Source organism: Bos taurus, chromosome 15, assembly GCF_002263795.3.
Source record: "Bos taurus isolate L1 Dominette 01449 registration number 42190680 breed Hereford chromosome 15, ARS-UCD2.0, whole genome shotgun sequence".
In the NCBI taxonomy this organism is placed as follows: Eukaryota; Metazoa; Chordata; class Mammalia; order Artiodactyla; family Bovidae; genus Bos; species Bos taurus.
In genome coordinates, this window is record NC_037342.1 from 82056206 (window position 1) to 82080217 (window position 24012).

General features: G+C 42.1%; 1 protein-coding gene across 1 annotated transcript in view; it reads right to left on the bottom strand.

Annotated features, from left to right (window-relative positions):
- Positions 1-1434: 1434 nt before the first annotated feature.
- LOC104974345 (glycine N-acyltransferase-like) overlaps positions 1435-24012 on the bottom strand; it is a 28081-nt gene continuing 5503 nt past the window's right edge. Inside the window, 6 exon segments of the mRNA XM_024975934.2 lie at positions 1435-2570; positions 5447-5879; positions 6301-6472; positions 8307-8433; positions 9935-10042; positions 14915-15010. Of these exon segments, the coding sequence (XP_024831702.1) occupies positions 5477-5879; positions 6301-6472; positions 8307-8433; positions 9935-10042; positions 14915-15010 (906 nt within the window). The 3' untranslated portion in view covers positions 1435-2570; positions 5447-5476.

A 24012-nucleotide genomic window follows, 5' to 3' on the forward strand; every position in this document is an offset into this window, starting at 1 on the left:
CAGTGAAGTCTATTCCAACCCTCTGGAGAACTTCCAGGAATTGCTTGAACCACCAGTGATCATTCACTGGAAGCAAGAGTTCCGGTCCCTGGCCAAGGGTCACATGACAAAAGGTCAGTCCTCAGTATGGTGCAATCTTTATGCTCACACAGTGCCAACACCTCCTTCACGTCCTGGGGTGCTTCACAAGACCATTGCTATTGTTCAGTCGCTCAGTCATGTCTGACTCTGTGACCCCATGGACTGCAATACACCAGCTTCCCAGTCCTTCAGCATCACCCGAGCTTGCTCAGACTCATATCCATTGAGTCAGTGATGCCATCCAACTATCTCATCCTCTGTCATCCCCTTCTCCTCCTGCCCTCAATCTTTCCCAGCATCATGGTCTCTTCCAAAGAGTTGGCTCTTCCCATCAGGTGGCCAAAGTATTGGAGCTTCAGCATCAGTCCTTCTAAATGAATATTCAGGGTTGATTTCCTTTAGGATTGACTGGTTTGATCTCCTGCCTGTCCAAGGGACTCTCAAGAGTCTTCTCTAGCACCACAGTTTGAAAGCATCAATTCTTTGGTGCTCAGCTTTCTTTATGGTCCAACTCTCATATCCATACTTGACTACTGAGGAATAGCTATTGGGGAGCATTATAATGGTTGGAAAAGTCTGACAGTATCTGGACCTACATTCATCTGATCATCAGAAAAGAGAAACAAAGACACTTAACATTCACCCTAATGTGGCACAGTAGAAAGTGCATGAACACAATTATGAGATGTTCTTGCTGTAGAATTAAAACCGAACCTGATCAAGACTCTTGATATAACTGCAAGTTTACAGAAAATGCAGGTGGTAGAGAACAGGTTAAACAACACGTAGGCTTTGGAAAAACAAATAAAATTCAGAATTTGGGAAAATCTACAGGACAAACAACCCAGTTTTTTTCAACACACAAGTGGTGATAAAAAGAGGAAAAAAAAATGGTGGAGCTCTTGTTTGAATTTTTATCCAAGCAAATCAACTATAAAGAGATGCTTATAGGTAAATCGAATGCTAAATAGACATTCTAAAACAGCAAGAAACTGCTAATTACTTTATCTGTGTTAACTGCACTAAGTATATATGTATATTTTATTTTATTTTGTATATGTATATTTTAAAGATTTGTTTATTTATCTTTTGGCTGTGCTGGGTCTTCGCTGATGGGCCTGGACTTTTTTCTAGTGGTGGCAAGTGGGAGGCTGCTCTCTAGCTGTGGTGCAAGGGCTTATCCTCGTGGTGGCTTCTCGTTGCAGATGCCCTAGAGTGCAGGCCAGCAATATTTGTGCATGTCTCCTATCTTGAGGGACATACTTGCTTCAAGAGTTTCCCGAATGTTTCCAGTGAAATTGTAACAACAATGATAAAAATTTGTTGAGTATTTACAAAGAATCAGACACTGTGTTTGGTAGTTTATAGGAATTCTTTAATTTGTCCTTAAAGCAAGTCAGTAGGAAGTGTGCCATATCTCTTCAGATTCTACAGATGATAATCTGTAAATCTGTAAAGATTCTGGTCTCAAATACCATTTTAACACTGGAACATGGAAAAGCAGCTGATTCCATTTTCAGGGAAAGCAGGTTCTTCATAAGACTTAACTAATTTTTAAATTTTTTTTTAGTGTTAGAAATTTTCATGCTGTAAAGCAAGAAAATACTTAAAAATTAATAGATCAGATCAGATCAGATCAGTCACTCAGTCCTGTCCGACTCTTTGTGATCCCATGAATCGCAGCACACCAGGCCTCCCTGTCCATCACCAACTCCCGGAGTTCACTGAGACTCACGTCCATCGAGTCAGTGATGCCATCCAGCCATCTCATCCTCATCCCTTTCTCCTCTTGCCCCCAATCCCTCCCAGCATCAGAGTCTTTTCCAATGAGTCAACTCTTCTCATGAGGTGGCCAAAGTACTGGAGTTGCAGCTTTAGCATCATTCCTTCCAAAGAAATCCCAGGGCTGATCTCCTTCAGAATGGACTGGTTGGATCTCCTTGCAGCCCAAGGGACTCTCAAGAATCTTCTCCAACACCACAGTTCAAAAGCATCAATTCTTCGGTGCTCAGCTTTCTTCACAGTTCAACTCTCACATCCATACATGACCACAGGAAAAACCATAGCCTTGACTAGACGAACCTTTGTTGGCAAAGTAATATTTCTGCTTTTCAATATACTATCTAGGTTGGTCATAACTTTCCTTCCAAGGAGTAAGTGTCTTTTAATTTCATGGATACAATCACCATCTGCAGTGATTTTGGAGCCCAGAAAAATAAAGTCTGACACTGTTTCCACTGTTTCCCCATCTATTTGCCATGAAGTGATGGGACCGGATGCCATGATCTTTGTTTTCTGAATGTTGAGCTTTAAGCCAACTTTTTCACTCTCCACTTTCACTTTCATCAAGAGGCTTTTGAGTTCCTCTTCACTTTCTTCCATAAGGGTGGTGTCATCTGCATATCTGAGGTTATTGATATTTCTCCCGGCAATCTTGACTCCAGCTTGTGTTTCCTCCAGTCCAGCGTTTCTCATGATGTACTCTGCATCTGTTTATTTAAAAATTAATAAGATCATGTCAAATGAACACAGCAGTTGACCTATAAGGGAAACCCCTGGCCAAAGTTATAATTTGAGCTTGAAAAGAAGACTAATGCTTGTAAAATACAGAAATGCATTCATCTGAACCCACAATAATACACAGAAAATTACAGAAAGAAAATTAACAGAAATGAGTCTAAAAGAAGTTGATGAATATTATTGATTATTCTTATCAAAGGATAATCTGAAAGCTTCTAATGCTTAATAATGCTTTAAAGATTATATGTTGGAAGAATTTCAAGCTTATTAAAGTTGAAGAATTGTACAATGAACACCAGGTACTCTTTACATAGAGTCACATTGTTAACGTTTGGAACATTTTCAGACTTCACCCTTTAATCTTTAAATATGTCGTGTATCTTATAGGTACAAGGGTGTTTTCTCCTATAATCACAAAAACAGGAGACTTTATTAGACTTTATCTTTTAGAGGAGTCTTGGATGGAGTCTAAGAATTTTCAAATAATGCCAATGATGCTATTTTGGGGAGCAAACTTTAAGCGACTAAAATAAGTGTGTGCACACGAAGTTGAGGCAAATTATGGACAAAAGAACACAAAAGACCACAAACACCCAACTGCTACTGTTAAAAGCTGGGAGCAAAAATCAGGGTGCTGGGAGCAAAAACAGAGTACTGAGCATGTGTGTATGCATGCATGCGTGTACTGAGTATGTGTGCATATGTGTGAGTGGGGGCCTTAACCTCCGATTGCAGAGCCGAGTTTCAAGCTTAGACGGACCAGCGGAAGCAGGTTCTTGACCTGGCGACCACCCTCTTGCAGCTGCTGTTTGCTGCCGGCTCTGGTGCTCAGGCTGCTTCAGGGCTGGGGCAGGAAGCTCTCCCCCTAACCCGTCCTGACCAGGAGGAGCAGCTCAGCACACCAGAAACCAGACTCTCCCCTGAGACAACAGTCGACCCGCACAGAACTGGGCATCCTGAAGTGAGGTGCCAAGCTCAAGAGGAGCAGCAGAAATGCACACTGTGCCACCCTCGTCCTCAGCTGCATTCTCAATAAGTCCCCGCCTCATTGCGTCTGGCTGTGCCCACTGTCCTCTCCCCAGGCTCACTCATGCTGTCCCCATCACGAACGGCTGAGCTTCAACTTGTACAATTAAACACAGCACAGCATCTCTTCATTGTCTGAGGGTGTCTGGTGGCTTTAAGAAGCTCAGCTTTCAGAAACAACATTGAATCATTTTCTCTGGAGTGACAGTAGGGAATGGGCAGGCTAACAGATATGTTTTTTCTTAGTAAGGCTCCCTGCTACATCACGCATGTGGTGTTTAACGTAGTATCTCATGTATCCCTGCATGTAACATGTTTAATGTACCTGTGAAGCAGAAAGAAGAGAGGTGACCTCAACAGACCTAATGAGTAGAGTCTACTTGCTCTTCCCTAAGGGAAGAGCCACAGAAACTCAGGACTAGGTTATAAAGGCCAGGAGGTATTATCCTTCCGGAAAAAGTGATGAGGCTCTCCCCACTCCTGCCCTAAGAGTCCCAGGGTAATCCATTCAGGGCAACATGTGGCTGATGAGGAAGCCTGGCAGGGATGCCAGGAGTGTGGGGAGCAGTATGTGTGCACCCACCACAGGAGGACCAGCCACTGCTCAGGTGGAGACCTCTGAGGCAAGCCCATCGTGACCTGAGTGCAGGGCCAGGAGTGGGCCTGCTGGCCATTCACATGGCCTCCCCAGGGCTCCAAGCACACACGCCTTCACAGGGATCACAGCCACAGGCCTTCACAGGGATTGCAGCCACACATCTTCACATGATCACAGTCACACGCCTTCACAGTGACCACAGCCACACGCCTTCACAGTGACCACAGCCACACGCCTTCACAGTGACCACAGCCACACACCTTCACATGATCACAGTCACACGCTTTCACATGATCACAGCCACATGCCTTCACAGTGACCACAGCCACACGCCTTTACAGTGATCACAGTCACATGCCTTCACATAATCACAGTCACACGCCTTCACAGTGACCACAGTCACACGCCTTCACATGATCACAGCCACATGCCTTCACAGTGACCACAGCCACACACCTTCACATGATCACAGTCACATGCCTTCACATGATCACAGCCACACGCCTTCACAGTGACCACAGCCACACGCCTTCACAGTGATCACAGCCACACGCCTTCACAGTGATCACAGCCACACGCCTTCACAGTGATCACAGCCACACGCCTTCACATGATCACAGCCACACGCCTTCACATGATCACAGCCACACGCCTTCACACGATCGCAGTTACACGCCTTCACATGATCACAGTCACACGCCTTCACAGTGACCGCAGCCACACGCCTTCACAGTGACTACAGCCACACGCCTTCACATGATCACAGTCACACGCCTTCACAGGGATCACAGTCACATGCATTCACAGTGATCGCAGCCACACGCCTTCACAGGGATCGCAGCCACACATCACAGCCACACACCTTCACAGGGATCACAGCCACATGCCTTCACAGTGACTGCAGCCACACGCATTCACAGTGATTACAGCCACACGCCTTCACAGGGATCGCAGCCACACATCACAGCCACACACCTTCACAGGGATCACAGCCACACACCTTCACAGTGACCACAGACACACGCCTTCACAGTGACCGCAGACACACACCTTCACAGTGACCGCAGCCACACGCCTTCACAATGACTGCAGCCACATGCCTTCACAGCACCCGCAGCCATACACCTTCATGGCAATCACAGCCACAACGCCTTCATGGTGATCGCAGCCACAATTTATTCTTCCTTCCACCACGCTCTGCCCCCCATCACGTCCTCATACCCCTCCACCCTGGCTCCTGCTCAGGGCCGCTCACAGAGGCTCACAGTTCCACTGGTTCCAGTCACAGGGCACGGGCATGTGGTTGAGGCTCTGACCCATCTTCTGCATGATCTGGTTCTTGGGGTCCACGTGAGCATACACAGGGAAGCCCCGCTTGAGCAGACACTGGGCCTGCTGGTAGATGGCGTGGGTGACGAGCCCCTGGGCCCGGTACTCAGGCAGGGTGCCTGCCATCCGCATCTCTCCCGTCTGGTCCATCAGGGACCAAGACACAGGGGTCCCCTCGGGCCCCAGCAGGCAGAAGTTGGGGAAGCTCTGGATACAGCGCTCGATGAACCTCAGGCTCCTCTCGTTGCCGCCGAAAAGCCAGAATCTGTTCACCACAGCCGCGTGGCTAGGATCTGCAGATGAGAGCTTAAACATCTCTGGGTCACTGTGGGTGTTCCAAGAGAAAAGCACAGTCTGTGAGTTTAGAGGTTTGCATCTGTCCCCACCTCTATCGTCCTGAGAGAGAGGCGGCGGAGGAGAGAGGGCACACAGACTCCTGGACTGTGGCTGAGCTTGTGAGGATGGAGGACGAGAAAGAGGCTGCTGCTGCCAGACTGAGTGAGCTAGAAGGGCAAGACAGGTCAGAGAGGGCAGCACAGGCCTGACACGCTCCAGAGGAGAGGGCCTGGTGGCCTATTTTAAGCAGGGAGAAACACGGCTTGAATTACATTTTTTCAAAAAGCTTATTCTGGCTGCCTTGAAGAAGATGGATTGTGGGGAGCTAGGGTAAAAGCAGGCAGACAAGGCTGGAGGCTACTTGCGTATGAGAGGTGTAAGTGGTGCAGAGTAGCTTTTATCAAACTCACATAGCCTTTGGTTTGCCATCGCTGACTGGTAAGTTCTTTACATCCAGCAGGGACGGAGTCAGTTCCTTTATTGTCTCAGATGCCATGTAGAGAATGTTTTTTGATCACTTGACTTTGAAGGATTTCGTGGCTGCAAGATTTTGTATTACTTCATTCAGGCTGGACTGTGTACCTAGATGGGATTATAAGGAGACATGCCATGATTTAAGTCCATTCTAAGGAAAAGCTCTCCAATGGAGTAGGAGTATCTGAGGGTTTATAGACAGAAAACTTTGGAGATGGGCTTGGGGCTGCTTCCCTGGTGGCTCAGCCAGTAAAGAATCTGCCTGCAATGACAGAGACCCGGATTTGATCCAGAGTTGGGAAGATCCCCTGGAGAAAGGAATGGCAACCCACTTCAGTATTCTTGCCTAGAGAATTCCACTGACAGAGGAGCCTGAAAATCTACAGTCCATAGGGTCACAGAGAGTTGGACAGGTCTGAGCCACTCACACGTTGGTGGTGCTGCTGTATGACTGGGGTTATGTAGTCAAGATCTGTACAGTTTTCCTTGTTTTACAAAATTGAAAACATGTCTAGGAATTCATTCAGTCATGGTCATACCTAGACCTAAGTTTCCTGGGCTACATAACCGTGTGGTTCTGATGACCAAAGAAGGTGAGCTATCATCATTAGAGTTGCCACCATCTATGGAGAACTTACTGTGTTTCCAGTATGGTAGATGATTGCAGAGATGATTGCAGGGATGGTCCTCAGTTTGCCCACATGTCCTTGTATCCATTCCCTGGAATAGTCCCCCTCCTGCACTGCATCTGACCTTGGCCATATGACTGGATTTCACCAATTGGGAAAGAGTATATTGATGCAGGGAGGGGCTTAAAAATGCTTGCACGTTATGGCTCACCATGTCTTTGCATTTCTGTTTCCTTGAGATCAACACCGCGTGAATAGGCCTAGGCTAGCTTGCTGAGGAGGTGTGCGCCTATTGTATGACCACAAGTAGCCAGCCCTGACAGTCAGACCATCATTCAGACATACGCTAGGCCATGCTAGAGAAACTAGCCCATGGCCCACCCATCAGCTGACTGCAGTTGCATATGAAAACCCAGAGGAGACCAACAGAACAACCGCCTTGCCAAGCCCAGCCCACCTGTCAGTTCACAGATTTATGAGCTTTCCTATGCAGTGAAATGAACTGAAACATCCAGGCATTGTACTCAGCAATTCCTGGTCAAGATTTCATTGAATCTTTTCAACACTGCTGCGTTTTGGGTCCTTCATTGGAAGGACTGATGCTGAAGCTGAAACTCCAATACTTTGGCCACCTGATGAGAAGAACTGACTTGTTTGAAAAGACCCTGATGCTGGGAAAGATTGAAGGCAGGAGGAGAAGGGGATGGCAGAGGATGATAGTTGGATGGCATCATTGGCTCAATGGACATGAGTCTGAGAAAGCTCCAGGAGTTGGTGATGGACAGGGAGGCCTAGCATGCTGCAGTCTATGGGGTCACAAAGAGTTGGACACAACTGAGCAACTGAACTGAACTGAACTGATTATTCTCAATTCTATATACCTAAATCATGATCTCAGATAATGTCTCTGGCTAGGATCACATAGCAAAGCCACAGGCAAATGCCATTCTAGGTGGTCTGACTCTGGAGGGGTTGCTCATAACCATGACAGCTGTTCTCTGTGACCTGAGAGGTGATCTAAGAACAGAATTCTCTGGGGAAAGCTCTGCTCTGATACCCAACCATCCTAAGATATCCTGCTTATGTCTGCAAAGTGTGGCACAAATCTTGGCTATCCGGGGACTATGTACAGTCCTCTATAGAAACCCATACAAGCTTGGAGGGCGTTTCTTCCCCTTTACATGTACAGCTGTAGTTGAACAACAACAACAAAACTGTTGACAGCAGGTGGAGGGTCTGGAGCTTGGAGAAAGGACGTAGACGACAAGAAGAAATTGCTAGGATGGAGAGGTGAGTCCATTCCTGTTACTTACTTTGGATCTGCAGATGCTGTTTCCAATTGATGACTTCTGGTAAGTCAAGGAATTCCTGACAATTCTTAAGATCTTCAGAGTAGACATGGTAAGTATTAGTGTAGTGATCAAGGTCATCTTTCATGTCCTGTTGTCATAAAGAAATGGGGGACAAAATAAATTTCTTATTTTTCATAATTTTAATCCTTTTTTCCCTAAAATCTACTAAACTGTGGTATTTTTCAGTACTAAAATATTGCTGTCTGTATTTGTGCACTACAAATTTTTCTGAATCATTTAAGCTATGAGGTATAAGCTATAAACTATTCAGGTATTCAAATTATGATGAAAACCTGAAGAATATTATATACATTGTGTCAAAATGTCCTCTCAAACAAAGGCACAACTATCTAGAAACCACTTTTCTATATTTTCATTTTCTCAACAGGGATAAAAGCAATTGACAAGGAAAAGTTTCTGTTGCAAGAATAAATTTTTCTTATTTCAAATACTTCTTGAATATATCAACTAGAGGATGACAATATTAAATTTAGATATTGATAATTCTGGGTTGAAATTTCTATCTATACTTAATTAGGACAAAGAAGATGAAAACCTATTAGAAATGCTTACTCACAATATTAAACTAGTTAACAAACTGTAATTACAGAAAAACAATGAAATCACTTATGCAGAAAAATCCTGTCAAATTATTAAAAAGGGTGTGAGATTGTGTGCATGAAAAAGTCACAGAAAAACATAACAGCTAGTGCAGAATTATAGAATTTAAAAAATGTTTGGAATACATTTCATAAAAATACATTCACAACTCAGCAATGACATCATTAACAAATTTTGTTTATTAATATCCCATTGAAGACAAAAGATCAAATAATTTTATTTCAGTTCAGTGTTGTTTCTTTTTTTTGCTTTTATTTTTTGAATTTTATTTTATTTTTAAACTTTACATAATTGTATCAGTTCAGTGTTTATCAATATGTTTATTCATTAAACATGTTTTTTTGTTTCCAGTTTTTAAATAACATTATTTTTAGGAAAAGTATATTTATATATTTATAAAGCTATAATTTTGCTGGATATTTTTAATGAAGTTAAAATGTTTTGTCTTTGAAATGTATGAACTATTTAGTTTTACTACTTTTTAATATTTTTAAAATGCATATAGAAATTCTAAAATAAGTTTGCTTTTATAATCACCTTAGCTAACTGTCTTATTTTATACCTTCCTATTTTTGTCCTTGCTACTTTCTCTGGTTAGAATGTCCTCCATTCTTTTCGGCATAACAAAGATGTATTTATCAACAAAATCCAGTTCCAATGAAACATCCATTCAGAGGTGTCTCTCACCTGATTCTGCAACTTCCGTCTTCAGCCTCCACAGCTCATCAGTTTTCACCAGTGATTTCTTTGTATGCTGTACATTTTCTGTTCTTGTACCCTTTGTGCTAAATTATCATTTATTTATCTATCTATATTTCCCTCCAGACTCTGAGGTTCTTGAGAACAGGAGCCTGTTTGCTGTCACTGCGTTTCATCTCCGTGTCTCCAGGGTCCACCACACTGCCAGGCACATGCTAGGCACGCAGCAAAGATAAACGTAACACGTTCACTCCACACCTGCCCCTTACCTGCTCCTGAGGGCGGATAACCACGGTCTGAAAATCAGGCCACTTGTCCACCAGGGCCTTTAGATTGAATGGGTTTCCATGGTTCATGTGCATGACGGTCCCATAAACCTGCAGTGTGCAGAGGAAGTGAGGGGGTCAGCCTATCAGGAAGGGATGGCAAAGTACCTTCTTTGATCAGGACAAGGCTTATTTCTATGAAATTATGAAATGTTATAGTGGAAAAAAGACAAATAGGGCATCTATGTCAAAAATCTCCACATGAAACCTTTTTTTTTTTACCTGAAATGAGAAATTTTCTGCCCATCTAATATAAATCAAATTGCCAACATCTATTGGATCATAGAAAAAGCAAGAGAATTCCAGAAAAACATCTAATTCTGCTTCATTGATTACACTAAAGCCTTTGCCTATGTGGATCACAACAAACTGTGGAAAATTCTTCAAGAGATGGGAATACCAGACCACCTTACCTGCCTCCTGAGAAAGCTGTATGCAGGTCAGGAAGCAACAGTTAGAACCGGACATGGAACAATAGACTTGTTCCAAATTGAGAAAGGAGTACATCAAGGCTATATATTGTTGCCCTGCTTATTTAACTCATATGCAGAGTACATCATGCAAAATGCCAGGCTGGATGAAGCACAAGCTGGAATCAATATTTCCGGGAGAAATATCAATAACCTCAGATATGCAGATGACACTATCCTTATGGCAGAAAGTGAAAAGAAACTAAAGAGCTTCTTGATGAAAGTGAAAGAGGAGAGTGAAAATGGTGGTTTAAAACCCAGCGTTCAAAAAACTAAGATCATGGCATCCGGTCCGATCACGTCATAGCAAATAGATGGGGAAACAATGAAAGCAGTGGCAGATTTTCTTTTCTTGGGCTCTGAAATCACTGTGGATGGTGGCTGCAGCCATAAACTTAAAAGATTGTTCCTTGGAAGAAAAGCTATGACATACCTAGAGAGCATATTAAAAAGTAAAAACATCACTTTGTTGACAAAGGTCTGTCTAGTCGAAGCTATGGTTTCTCCAATAGTCATGTATGGTTGTGAGAGTTGTACCACAAAGAAGGTTGAGCACCAAAAAATTGATGCTTTCAAAGTGTGGTGCAGGACAGGACTCTTGAAAGTCACTTGACCAGCAAGAAGATCAAACCAGTCAATCCTAAAGGAAATCAACCCCAAATATTCATTGGAAGGACTGATGTTAAAGCTGGAGCTCCAATACTTTGGCCACCTGATGTGAAGAGCTACTCATTGGAAAACTCCCTGATGCTGGGATGGATTGGGGGCAGGAGGATGAGATGGTTGGATGGCATCACGGACTCAATGGAGGTGAGTTTGAGCAATCTCTGGGAGACAGTGAAGTACAGGGAAGCCTGGTGTGCTGCAGTCCACGGGGACCCAAAGAGTTGGACACGACTGAACAACTGAACAACAATAAATATAACTCATATATGCATATGGCAAAATGTTTGGACAAACAAAGTTAGTGATCTTAAGAACATCACTCTTTTTTTTTTTTTGTAGGATTTGTTATCTTTTCCCAGACTGTCTTCTAGTCATACCCATGTGCTATGCTTAGTCACTCAGTCGTGTTTGACTCTTTGCCACCTCATTGACTCTTGACACCTCATGTTTGACTCTTTGCCACCTGCCAGGCTCCTCTGTCCATGGGATTCTCCAGGCAAGAATACTGGAGTGGGTTTCCATGCCCTCCTCCAGGGGATCCTGCCAACCCAAGGATCGAATCCCAGTCTCCCACATTGCAGGTGGATTCTTTACCATCTGAGCCACCCGAGAACTTCATGGACATACACAATTTTACAAATGTAAAATGATCAGATACATGATCTTTCCCCCCACTGAATAAATTGTGAAAGTACTTCTATGTTCATAAATATAAAAAATTTTAAATTATGTTCTAATTGCTGCAGAGGATTCCATTATACAGAATCAGTACCACAGTTCATTTGTACCTTTGCCTGTTAAAGGTCATTTCAGCTGGTTCCAAATTTTCATTTTAACAGATAGTTCTTCAAAGAGCATGCCTGCACAGACATCTTTGAATGGGCACCTGCTATTTCCTTACATTATCCAGAAGGTAATTACTAGTTGAAAGTTTATGGACACATTTAAAACTCTTTCACATGTCTTCATAACCCCTTGGTGGCAATTTCCTCCCACCAATAAGCAAAGGCTACAGCAAAATGCCCAAGAGAATGGACTGTGGAATCTGGCGGCCTGAGTCCAGTCTTGGAATCCCAGCCCCACCGTGTTGCACACGCTGTTGAGAGAGAGGGAAGAGCAAGGAGAGAATGTATGAGGGCACCCTTGGATCTTAAATACTCTAGTTGTTTGGGGGGTGGGGAATGCAGCAGTGAATGAATTCTACCATGGGCCTCGTGACTCTTGTGGACATGAAACCTCTGCAGATACCAGCATGGAAACTGCCAGAGACCAAAGGTGGAAAAAAAAAAAACAAGTTATCCAGTTGAATGACTTCTACCGTGGTTAATGGTGACCAAAGACTGTTCAACATCTTTCCCTCCTACCACTCTCCACCTCACGTGAACTAGTGATGTTAGATCATGGAGAAAGAGGAGAAAAGTCTATGTTGCCTGATCTTACCTGAATGTACTGTTTTCAGCCACGAATGGAGGCTTGAAATAGAAATTCAGTGGAGTGTTTTTACACATCGGCACCTGGGGGGTGTAAAACTATTTTATGTGCTTGTGTTTAGTCGCTCAGTTGTGTCTGACTCTCTGCAGCCCCGTGGACGGCAGCCCACCAGGCTCCTCTGTCCATGGGATTCTCCAGGCAAGAATACTGGAGTGAGTTGCCATTTCCTACTCTAGAGGATCTTCCCAATCCGGGGATCGAACCTGTGTCTCTTATGTCTCCTTCATTAGCAGGAAGATTTTCTACCACTAGTACCACCTGGGAAGTCTGTAAAACCATTTTATATTAATATATGATTCATTACAAGATCTGAAAATACGTGTAACTGTTCTCTTTCTTATTCCTCTGGCTGAATTAATTAAAACCTTTTTTCTATTGAACTCGGAACATAGTGAGTCAGGCAACTACTCTAAATTGACTCAACTGGAGTTCACACACAATAAAATGTACTGAATAGCCAACACTGAGAAGGGCAGATGGACATTATCTGAACTGAGACTCAAGTACTGAGTTCCAGGTTACAGTTCCATTAAAAGTACCTGGCAAACAAGTACCTTAGATTTGAACTAGGGTATAATGTGCATCTCCAATATACAACCAATGCTGTTTCTTCAGGAAAGCTGGGGACCTGAGAGGACCACCTTTTCTTAACACAGAGATGGTCCACATAAGGGCCTTGGACCCACCAACAGTTTTCCCAAAATGTTTGGAGTCCACTTAACTTGAGGAGAAAGTTTTAGGCTGAAGAATATTAAAAAATAGCTACTCACCATAAAAAATATCTTAAGCAAATGTTCTTAAAATGTATGATTGATCTTATCTCTAAGAAAAAATTGACTGTTTCTCTGAGAGTTTGTCTGGATCTTAAGGATTTATCAAGTGAAAGGTAACAGAGATTTGTATTTAGTGGGATCCACTGAAGGTGGTTTTTTAGTTTTAAATTAGTTGATCTGGAGTCATTTTCAGGCAGTAATTTAAAGACAGGGTGAGTTGTTTCATTCGTCCATTTTTCTCTTTTTCAATATTTATTTGGCTGCCCCAGGTCTGAGTTGCAGCACATGCGTCTCTAGTTGCTGCCTGTGCCCCTTTAGCTTGGCACGTGGGATCCAGTTCCATGGCCAGGGATTGGAACTGGGCCCCCGCCTTGGAGTGTGGTGTCTGAACCACTGGACCATTAGGGAGTACCCCCCTTAGTCTATTTCTAATAAATGAAGCCATATCATCTAGAAATAAAATACTGCCAGCACTTTCCACCTTTATACTGAAAGAAGGAGCAGAAAAATCTATTAGAGAGTGAGGGGGTGAAAAATGCATTTACCTAATCTCAACTGTATGCATCTTGTAGGAGTGTCTGACAAAACAGTAGAAATCTAGTTTCTAATCTGACCTAAGAAACAAAAAATATTTTAGGGAAAATGATTTTACACACACACACACCCACTGTTGCTGTTGTGCAGTCACTCAGTCATAGCTGACTCTGCAACCACATGGACTGCAGCACGGCAGACCTCCCTGTCCTTCATGATGGCCCAGAATTTGCTCAAACTCCCCACAGACACATGGTTGCATTTAAATTCCACTGGAACGGACACCATCCCTTTCATTGCTAAAGAAAAACATAGGCGAGGACCTCGGCCAGTCAGTAGAGCTGCTATGGAACAGTTCTGGATGGGGGCGTTTATGAGTATTCCCTATTTAATCCTAACGTTTCTGATCAATTGTACTAGGTGAACAGAGATCCTCAGTGTCAGCCTGACTATCAAAATAGCCTGATGTGCAGTGTGTTCAGAGAAACTTGGAAATTTAAGTCAAATAGAAATTGATTCATTGGTAATTTCAAAGGCGGCTCATGATCTGGCAACTGTTCCTTTAGGGAGAAAAAATTAAAAATTAACAAGCAGTCTTAGCTAATTTTGTAGGAGAGCTCTGGGCAAATCCCCAGTGCTATTATGGAATGTTTCTTAAAAAGGAGCAAGGGAACACTTTTTTATTCAACTTGGAGAAAAAAAGCAATGTTAGGTCTCAGGCATTCCTATGTTCATACCATAGCACTGCAGCTCACTATGTGGGGTATCGGGCAAATCACTTCACCAAGCCTCCATCTTCACAGCAGTGATGTGGGCATAACAGTGAACATCTTGCAGAGAGGTTATGCATGTTAAACCAGAGGAAACATGCTCTAAGGCCTGGCACAGAATAGGCACTTAGCAAACACTAGTCTCTCTTCTTCATTTGCAGGAAATTCTTAGTCCTCACTCCCCAAGGGGAAAACTCCCCAAGAATTTGCCATTCTCACCTTTAAGGACATAGGAAGGCTCTTCCTCAAGGATTTCTCCAGCATCTGCAGCATCTGGGCACCTTGCAGCAGGAACGTCATGCAAGACACGTAAGCCTAGAGAGACAACCAGGAAACAGCCATGAGTGAGAGGAGCTGGAGGACATTCAGGAGCAAGAGGAGCGGGTTCTGTGCTGATTGCCAGAGCCCTTTTAAGTGTCTCTCTTCTATTTCTAACGTGTATACAGCTTATAGTCTAATCATCTCTAGTTATAAACCTATTTATACATATTGATATAGAAAAACCATGCAAATACATAGTCCTATTTTCAATACCTAAAAATGAAATGTCTGTTTTGATCCATGTGTCAAAGAACTGGCTCATTCATTCACATTGTATTTGTTTTTAAAATTTTTTGTTGGCGTATCACTGATTTACAATGTTGTGATAGTAGTGGAGGTGATGGAATTCCAGTTGAGCTATTCCAAATACTGAAAGATATGCTGTGAAAGTGCTGCACTCAATATGCCAGCAAATTTGGAAAACTAAGCAGTGGCCACAGGACTGGAAAAGGTCAGTTTTCATTCTAATCCCAAAGAAAGGCAATGCCAAAGAATGCTCAAACTACCACACAATTGCACTCATCTCACAGGCTAGTAAAGTAATGCTCAAAATTCTCCAAGCCAGGCTTCAGCAATATGTGAACCATGAACTTCCTGGTGTTCAAGCTGGTTTTAGAAAAGGCAGAGGAACCAGAGATCAAATTGCCAACATCCACTGGATCATGTAAAAAGCAAGAGAGTTCCAGAAAAACATCTATTTCTGCTTTATTGACTATGCCAAAGCCTTTGACTGTGTGGATCACAATCAACTGTGGAAAATTCTGAAAGAAATGGGAATACCAGACCACCTGATCTGCCTCTTGAGAAATTTGTATGCAGGTCAGGAAGCAACACTTAGAACTGGACATGGAACAACAGACTGGTTCCAAATAGGAAAAGGAGTTCGTCAAGGCTGTATATTGTCACCTTGTTTATTTAACTTATATGCAGAATACACCATGAGAAACGCTGGACTGGAAGAAACACAAACTGGAATCAAGATTGCTGGGAGAAATATCAATAACCTCAGATATGCAGATGACACCACCCTTATGGAAGAAAGTGAAGAGGAACTCAAAAACCTCTTGATGAAAGTGAAAGTGGAGAGTGAAAAAGTTGGCTTAAAGCTCAACATTCAGAAAATGAAGATCATGGCATCCGGTCCCACCACTTCATGGGAAATAGATGGGGAAACAGTGGAAACAGTGTCAGACTTTATTTTTCTGGTCTCCAAAATCACTGCAGATGGTGACTGCAGCCATGAAATTAAAAGACGCTTACTCCTTGGAAGGAAAGTTATGACCAACCTAGGTAGCATATTCAAAAGCAGAGACATTACTTTGCCAACAAAGGTTCATCTAGTCAAGGCTATGGTTTTTCCTGTGGTCATGTATGGATGTGAGAGTTGGACTGTGAAGAAGGCTGAGCGCCAAAGAATTGATGCTTTTGAACTGTGGTGTTGGAGAAGACTCTTGAGAGTCCCTTGGACTGCAAGGAGATCCAACCAGTCCGTTCTGAAGGATATCAGAAGTCCCTGGGATTTCTTTGGAAGGAATGATGCTAAAGCTGAAACTCCAGTACTTTAGCCACCTCATGCGAAGAGTTGACTCATTGGAAAAGACTCTGATGCTGGGAGGGATTGGGGGCAGGAGGAGAAGGGGACGACAGAGGATGAGATGGCTGGATGGCATCACTGACTCGATGGACGTGAGTCTGAGTGAACTTCGGGAGTTGGTGATAGACAGGGAGGCCTGGCGTGCTGGGATTCATGGGGTCACAAAGAGTTGGACTCGACTGAGCGACTGATCTGATCTGATAGTTTCTACTGGATGATGATCCCTGTTTGTTTCTTACTTCAGACAGAACAATCACTCCCTTTTCTCTGCTCTCGTAAGTGCTTTTGCATACCTGCATTACATAACTTGTTACTCTGGGCTAGAGTTTACTTTTCCAGACTGTATTTGCCTCTGGGGCAGGAACCTCATCTTATTTGTTATCCTATCTGTTACACTTCTTGCATTCAGTTTAGTTCAGCTGCTCAGTCGTGTCCGACTCTTTGCGACCCCATGTACCGCAGCATGCCAGGCCTCCCTGTCCATCACCGACTCCCAGAGTTTACTCAAACTCATGTCCATTGAGTTGGTGATGCCATCCAACCATCTCATTCTCTGTCATGCAGCACATAACATGCCCTCATTAAGTGGGTGATGAGGATGATTTGATGCAAGAAATGCTGTATTTACCTGTTTAGTAACTCCACCTTCCAGAAACATAGAGATTGATTAAGCCAATCAACATATATGTATTGAGTACATAATATATGCTGGACATGGGAAAGGTTTCCAGTTGCTTTGTACTAAGGTATGTCTTGAAGAAAAGTCCAGGGAGGAGGAGCCAAGATGGCGGAGGAGTAGGACGGGGAGAACACTTTCTCCCCCACAAATTCATCAAAAGAGCATTTAAACGTCGAGTAAATTCCACAAAACAACTTCTGAATGCCGGCAGAGGACATCAGGCACCCAGAAAAGCAACCCAACTCTTCGGAACGAGGTAGGAAAAAATATTAAAGACAAAAAAACAAGAGACAAAAGAGGGAGGGACGGAGCTCCGTCCCGGGAAGGGAATCTTAAAAAGAGAGAAGTTTCCAAACACCAGGAAACCTTCTCACTGCCGAATCTGTGCCGAGCTTTGGAATCACAGAGGGCAACATAACAGGGAGAAAAAATAAATTAACAATTAAAACTCGCAGATTGAGAGCCCTACGGTAACTCCCCCAGCGGAGAAGCAGCGCAGACGCCTGCATCCGCCATTAGCAAGCGGGGGCTGGGCAGGGAGGCGCAGCCCGGGCTGCATCGCTGAGAGTAAGAATCTGGCCTGAATACCCTGAGCGCTATCTGAGCGAAATAATTTGGGCTAGCAAACTAGACTGTGGGATATCTACCACGCGAAAAGCCAGTCTTAACCTAAGACCGCCAGGCCCGCGCACGGAACAAAGGACTGAACAGAGATAGCCGGCTGCAGACCTTCCCCCTCCGGTGACAGGCAGCCAGAGCCGGAAGGGGGCAATCGCAGCCCCAGAGAGACATTATCTATAAAACTGTAAGCAGGCTTCTTTGCTAACTAAAACTTCTTGGGGGTCTGGACGGTCAACATCTGCCTGAGAAGGTGCGCCGGTTTTACACCCAGATAACCGAGTGGCGGGGAGGCGTTAAGTCGCAGCATTGGCGCTCGCCAAACACCTCATCACCTGAGCTGCTTGGACCTGGGAAGAGCAGAAAACGCAGGCCCAAATGAGTCTGCACCTCTGAGGACTACCCGAGTGCCTGAACCTGAGCGGCTTGGACCTGGGAGGTGCATGCAACCCAGGGCCAGCCTCGGATTGTTCCCAGCGGAACAACCTAGAGCCCGAGCAGTGTGGGCAGGGTGGCTACATGCGCCGTGAGCGGGGGCAGACCCAGGGTGGCTGAGGCACTGCGAGCGCACGCCAGTGTTATTTGTTTGCAGCATCCCTCCCTCCCTCCCCACAGCGCGACTGAACAAGTAAGCCTAAAAAAAAAAAAAAAAGTGTCCTCCACCGTCCCCTTTGTGTCAGGGCGGAAACCAGATACTGAAGAGACTAGCAAACAGAAGAAGATATAACAGAGGGAAACGCCTTGGAAGCTACAGGCAATAGACCAAAACCCTGTGGTTACTACGGACTACATAGGAAGGGGCCTATAGATCTTAAGAAATATAAATCTGACCAAGGAACGAGCCAAAAATGAACTGAACCCGCAACAACACCAAGAAAGTCCTAGATATATTTTTATTATTTTTACAATCATTCTTTCTTTTTTTTTTAATTAAAAAAAAATTTTAAGTCCTCTATTGTTCCTTTAATTTTCACTTTTATAACCTATTACTTTGCAAAAAAAAAAAAGACCCTATTTTTTTCTTCTTCAGCAAACTTCATATATATATATTTTATAATTTTTTGACCTTGTTTTATGTTTTTTGGTTTTTTTCTTCTTTTTTTTAACATTGTATTTTTGAAATTCCAAACTCTACTCTAGATTTTTAATTTTCGCTTTTTGGTATTTGTTATCAATTTTGTACCTATAGTTTTTTTTTTATATAATTTCTGTGACTTCTTTTTTTCTTCTTCTCTGTTTCTTTCTCTTCTTCTTCTATATAACATTGTATATCTGAATAATATCAATTTTGTACCTGTATTTTCTTTATAATTTTTGTGACATTGTTTGTTTTGTTTGTCTGTTTTCTCTCTTTATTTTTCTTCTTCTTTTTTTTTTTTTAACATTTTATTTTTGAAATTCCAAACTCTAGATTTTTAATTTTTGCTTTTTGGTATTAGTTATCAATTTTGTACCTGTACTTTCTTTACAATTTTCGCGACCTTGTTTGTTTTTGTTTGTTCGTTTTTTCTCTCTTTCTTTTCCTTCTTCTTTTCTTTAACATCGTATTTTTGAAATTCCAAACTCTACTCTAGATTTTTAATTTTTGCTTTTATGTAATTGTTACCAATTTTGTACCTTTAAGAACCCAATCTTCAGGACCCATTTTTCACTAGGGAGCAAGAATACTGGCTTGACTGCTCTCTCTCCCTTTAGACTCTCCTTTTTATCCACCAGGTCCCCTGTGTCTCCTCCCTAACCCCTCTACTCTACCCAACTCTGTGAATTTCTGTGTGTTCCAGATGGTGGAGAACACTTAGGGAACTGATTACTGGCTGGATCTGTCTCCCTCCTTTTCATTCCCCCCTTTTATCCTTCTGGCCACCTCTGTCACCTTCCTCCTCCTTCTCTTCTCTGTATAACTCCGTGAACATCTCTGAGTGGTCCAGTTGTGGAGTGCACATAAGGAAGTGACTACTGGCTAGCCCACTCTCTCCATTATTGATTCACCTCATCTCATTTGGGTCACCTCTAACTCCCTCCTCCCTCTTCTCTTCTCCATGTAACCCTGTGAACCTCTCTGAGTGACCCTCATAGTAGAGAAACTTTTCATCTTTAATGTAGATGTTTTATCAATGGTGCTGTATAGAAGGAGAAGTTTTGAAACTACTGTAAAAATAAGACCGATAACCGGAAGCAGGAGACTTAAGTCCAAACCCTGACTCCAGGGAACTCCTGACTCCAAGGTACATCAATTGACAGGAGCTCATCAAATGCCTCCATACCGACACTGAAACCAAGCACCACACAAGGGCCAATAAGTTCCAGGGCAAGACATACCAAGCAAATTCTCCAGCAACAAAGGAACACAGCCCTGAGCTTCAAGATACAGGCTGCCCAAAGTCACCCCAAAACTATAGAGATCTCATAACTCACTACTGGACATTTCATTGCACTCCAGAGAGAAGAAATACAGCTCCACCCACCAGAACACCGACACAAGCTTCCCTAACCAGGAAACCTTGACAAGCCACCTGTACAAACCCACACACAGTGAGGAAACGCCACAATAAAGAGAACTCCACAAACTGCCAGAATACAGAAAGGACACCCCAAACTCAGCAATTTAAACAAGATGAAGAGACAGAGGAATACTCAGCAGATAAAGGAACAGGATAAATGCCCACCAAACCAAACAAAAGAGGAAGAGATAGGGAATCTACCTGATAAAGAATTCTGAATAATGATAGTGAAATTGATCCAAAATCTTGAAACTAAAATGGAATCACAGATAAATAGCCTGGAGACAAGGATTGAGAAGATGCAAGAAAGGTTTAACAAGGACCTAGAAGAAATAAAAAAGAGTCAATATATAATGAATAATGCAATAAATGAAATTAAAAACACTCTGGAGGCAACAAATAGTAGAATAACAGAGGCAGAAGATAGGATTAGTGAATTAGAGGATAGAATGGTAGAAATAAATGAATCAGAGAGGATAAAAGAGAAACGAATTAAAAGAAATAAGGACAATCTCAGAGACCTCCAGGACAATATTAAACGCTACAACATTCGAATCATAGGGGTTCCAGAAGAAGAAGACAAAAAGAAAGACCATGAGAAAATACTTGAGGAGATAATAGTGGAAAACTTCCCTAAAATGGGGAAGGAAATAATCACCCAAGTCCAAGAAACCCAGAGAGTCCCAAAGAGGATAAACCCAAGGAGAAACACCCCAAGACACATATTAATCAAATTAACAAAGATCAAACACAAAGAACAAATATTAAAAGCAGCAAGGGAAAAACAACAAATAACACACAAGGGAATTCCCATAAGGATAACAGCTGATCTTTCAATAGAAACGCTTCAAGCCAGGAGGCAATGGGAAGACATACTTAAAATGATGAAAGAAAATAACCTACAGCCCAGACTATTGTACCCAGCAAGGATCTCATTCAAGTATGAAGGAGAAATCAAAAGCTTTTCAGACAAGCAAAAGCTGAGAGAATTCTGCACCACCAAACCAGCTCTCCAACAAATACTAAAGGATATTCTCTAGACAGGAAACACAAAAACAGTGTATAAACTCGAACCCAAAACAATAAAGTAAATGGCAACGGGATCATACTTATCAGTAATTACCTTAAACGTAAATGGGTTGAATGCCCCAACCAAAAGACAAAGACTGGCTGAATGGATACAAAAACAAGACCCCTACATATGTTGTCTACAAGAGACCCACCTCAAAACAGGGGACACATACAGACTGAAAGTGAAGGGCTCGAAAAAGATTTTCCATGCAAATAGGGACCAAAAGAAAGCAGGAGTAGCAATACTCATATCAGATAAAATAGACTTTAAAACAAAGGCTGTGAAAATAGACAAAGAAGGTCACTACATAATGATCAAAGGATCAATCCAAGAAGAAGATATAACAATTATAAATATATATGCACCCAACACGGGAGCACCGCAGTATGTAAGACAAATGCTAACAAGTATGAAAGGAGAAATTAACAATAACACAATAATAGTGGGAGACTTTAATACCCCACTTACACCTATGGACAGATCGACTAAACAGAAAATTAACAAGGAAACACAAACTTTAAATGATACAATAGACCAGTTAGACCTAATTGATATCTATAGGACATTTCATCCCAAAACAATGAATTTCACCTTTTTCTCAAGCGCACATGGAACCTTCTCCAGGATAGATCACATCCTGGGCCAGAAAGCTAGCCTCGGTAAATTCAAAAAAATAGAAATCATCCCAAGCATTTTTTCTGACCACAATGCAGTAAGATTAGATCTCAATTACAGGAGAAAAACTATTAAAAAATCCAACATATGAAGGCTGAACAACACGCTGCTGAATAACCAACAAATCACAGAAGAAATCAAAAAAGAAATCAAAATTTGCATAGAAACGAATGAAAATGAAAACACAACAACACAAAACCTGTGGGACATGGTAAAAGCAGTCCTAAGGGGAAAGTTCATAGCAATACAGGCACACCTCAAGAAACAAGAAAAAAGTCAAATAAATAACCTAACTCTACACCTAAAGAAACTAGAAAAGGAAGAAATGAAGAACCCCAGGGTTAGTAGAAGGAAAGAAATCTTAAAAATTAGAGCAGAAATAAATGCAAAAGAAACAAAAGAGACCATAGAAAAAATCAACAAAACCAAAAGCTGGTTCTTTGAAAAGATAAATAAAATTGACAAACCATTAGCCAGACTCATCAAGAAACAAAGGGAGAAAAATCAAATCAACAAAATTAGAAACGAAAATGGAGAGATCACAACAGACAACACAGAAATACAAAGGATCATAAGAGACTACTATCAACAATTATATGCCAATAAAATGGACAACGTGGAAGAAATGGACAAATTCTTAGAAAAGTACAACTTTCCAAAACTCGACCAGGAGGAAATAGAAAATCTTAACAGACCCATCACAAGCAAGGAAATTGAAACTGTAATCAAAAATCTTCCAGCAAACAAAAGCCCCGGTCCAGACGGCTTCACAGCTGAATTCTACCAAAAATTTAGAGAAGAGCTGACACCTATCCTGCTCAAACTCTTCCAAAAAATTGCAGAGGAAGGTAAACTTCCAAACTCATTCTATGAGGCCACCATCACCCTAATACCAAAACCTGACAAAGATGCCACAAAAAAAGAAAACTACAGGCCAATATCACTGATGAACATAGATGCAAAAATCCTTAACAAAATTCTAGCAATCAGAATCCAACAACACATTAAAAAGATCATACACTATGATCAAGTGGGCTTTATCCCAGGGATGCAAGGATTCTTCAATATCCACAAATCAATCAATGTAATACACCACATTAACAAATTGAAAAATAAAAAACATATGATTATCTCAATAGATGCAGAGAAAGCCTTTGACAAAATTCAACATCCATTTATGATAAAAACTCTCCAGAAAGCAGGAATAGAAGGAACATACCTCAACATAATAAAAGCTATATATGACAAACCCACAGCAAACATTATCCTCAATGGTGAAAAATTGGAAGCATTTCTTCTAAAGTCAGGAACAAGACAAGGGTGCCCACTTTCGCCATTACTATTCAACATAGTTTTGGAAGTTTTGGCCACAGCAATCAGAACAGAAAAAGAAATAAAAGGAATCCAAATTGGAAAACAAGAAGTAAAACTCTCACTATTTGCAGATGACATGATCCTCTACATAGAAAACCCTAAAGATTCCACCAGAAAATTACTAGAAATAATCAATGACTATAGTAAAGTTGCAGGATATAAAATCAATACACAGAAATCCCTTGCATTCCTATACACTAATAATGAGAAAACAGAGAGAGAAATTAAGGAAACAATTCCATTCACCATTGCAACGGAAAGAATAAAATACTTAGGAATATATCTACCTAAAGAAACTAAAGACCTATATATAGAAAACTATAAAACACTGGTGAAAGAAATCAAAGAGGACACTAATAGATGGAGAAATATACCATGTTCATGGATTGGAAGAATCAATATAGTGAAAATGAGTATACTACCCAAAGCAATTTATAGATTCAATGCAACCCCTATCAAGCTACCAACAGTATTCTTCACAGA